The sequence below is a fragment of the Cyprinodon variegatus genome, unplaced genomic scaffold (assembly GCF_000732505.1).
Source record: "Cyprinodon variegatus isolate N-32 unplaced genomic scaffold, C_variegatus-1.0 Scaffold743, whole genome shotgun sequence".
Taxonomy (NCBI): Eukaryota; Metazoa; Chordata; class Actinopteri; order Cyprinodontiformes; family Cyprinodontidae; genus Cyprinodon; species Cyprinodon variegatus.
This window is the reverse complement of record NW_015151196.1, coordinates 318,456-320,343: the sequence shown is the minus strand read 5'-3', so window position 1 is coordinate 320,343 and position 1,888 is coordinate 318,456. Positions and strand designations below refer to the sequence as shown.

The window sequence follows — 1,888 nt, the reverse complement described above, 5'->3', positions numbered from 1 at the left end:
TTTTATAGTCCTTTTTTATATGGTTTTACCCAGTTTGAGTTAAGAGTAGTAAATAACTTTCTCCCAGGAAAAGAACCGGTGCGGAAGCCCCGAAGCGCAACAGCTTTTTTTAAAGGGACATAACTTCCTCATTTAACAACCTGAATCTCCAGGTTTTCTAATGGGTTTTCTGGTTTAGGGTTTTCTTGGAGCCACAGCGCTTTGGACGCACTGCTGTCTTGTTTAGATGGTGTTTGTTTGGGCCGCTTTCAACGAAACCTATTGCTGTTTGGACAGGCGGAGCGAGCTGGCATGACTCCTCTGGCCCCGTTGAAACGCAGAGGAAATTGTTCCACTGTTTGAAGTGCTCGCTTTTTTCTTTTACCGTGTGTTTGCTTTTATTTTAATCTACTAATTTGTTTCATTTTGCATTGCATGTTTTGTTTGTTTTGGAATAATTTTAATTGCCCTTTTCTTTCCAGGGACCGAGTAGTAGGCCTGAAGCCGTGTTTTAACAACAATGTTTAAAAGAAATGCTTTGATGAATTTGTTTATAGTATTGTGACCTATTCTGTGTTCTGATGCATCTTCTTTGCAGGTCACACAAGAATGAAGGCGATGAGGAAGATGTTCACCTGTTCTCAGCTTCCAGCTCCGATTCAGCTCCAACAGGCCGTAGAACAAAGCCTTCCAGCCGGCGAACCCCCCCATCACTTTTACCAGCCAGCGGTCCGTGGTTCCATCCATCATCTGAATACCCGTGAATATGGCCGCCACTGTGGGAGTTCACACCACTTTTAACGTCTGGGTTAATGGTTTGGGCCTAAGATCTGGCTTTAAGCTGCAAAAACTCAAACACTCACCTGACAGAAGGTGAATGGATGCAGCAATGAAAGAATGTCCCCAGTTGAATAAAAACCTCCTAGAAACCAGAAGATAAAATCAGTTCCAGCTACAACTAAGAAGATAATCTAACATTAGTTCTGAATCTTTTTCTGGTTCCTTTAGGCTCAGCATTCAGAGAAGGAAGATCCACTAAAGCTGCAGCAGGGAGCAGAGGTGGTCAGGAGGTCCAATCAGCATCTGCATTTACTAAAAGCTGTTCTAACATTTATTTCTAACATAAAGTCAGAAATGATGTCTATAAAACCATCAGAGAAGATAAAGTCTGTTCTGTTTATTGACCTATATTATACAGAAACCCTAACAAGACAAAAAAGAAGGTGGTTACCAGCGGTGCTGTGGTCCACAGCGCATCAGGGCCAGGGTGGGCTGAATCAGAGCTAAAATCAGGACCAGGCAACCCAACACAGAATGAGCTCCCTGCAAAGCACAAACACACCTTTAATCTGGAACACAACAGCTGCAGAAGCAACACAACCTTTTCCTTTATAAAGTGCATTGGTTTAGGTCTGCAGCTTAGTTTAGGTTCTGCTCGGTTTGGGTTTTGCTGCTTGGTGTAGGTTCTGTGAGAGAATCTTTCATCATCACATTGCTCAGATTCTGCAGCTTTGTTCCAATTCCGTTGTATTGGATAAAAATATTTTTTAGGGGGATTTATATATGTATTTGTGAAACGTTAATCAAGATAAACTACAATTAATCAGCACAATGCAGTTTGGGTCTGGTTGCCCTGGTAACAGAGACTAAAAAAAGTTTCTAATTGCCCAGAATAGAAATTGAGACCCAGTTTTCCTCCAATAGCACTTCACCGACTGTAAAATACAACTAGTTTAAATATTTGGACACCAAACAAAAAGAAAAGCAGGTTTAACTCATAGGATGCCTCATCGTGCCATCTGTGCATGGAGCTTTGCTGCTGGATCAGACTCACCTCAGCCCAGCCATTCACGAATACGAAGGCGAGGACGAAAGCAGTGATGGTAGCTGCCACTGTGACGCTCATCAC

General features: G+C 42.4%; 1 protein-coding gene across 1 annotated transcript in view; it reads right to left on the bottom strand.

Annotated features, from left to right (window-relative positions):
• Positions 1-1,888, bottom strand: part of LOC107098045 (putative ferric-chelate reductase 1) — a 23,635-nt gene that overhangs the window by 2,449 nt on the left and 19,298 nt on the right. The window contains exons 10-13 of the mRNA XM_015395477.1: positions 1,814-1,886; positions 1,211-1,302; positions 843-901; positions 615-755 (exon numbers count right to left, since the gene is read on the bottom strand). Of these exons, the coding sequence (XP_015250963.1) occupies positions 615-755; positions 843-901; positions 1,211-1,302; positions 1,814-1,886 (365 nt within the window). The remainder of the gene's footprint in view (positions 1-614; positions 756-842; positions 902-1,210; positions 1,303-1,813; positions 1,887-1,888) is intronic.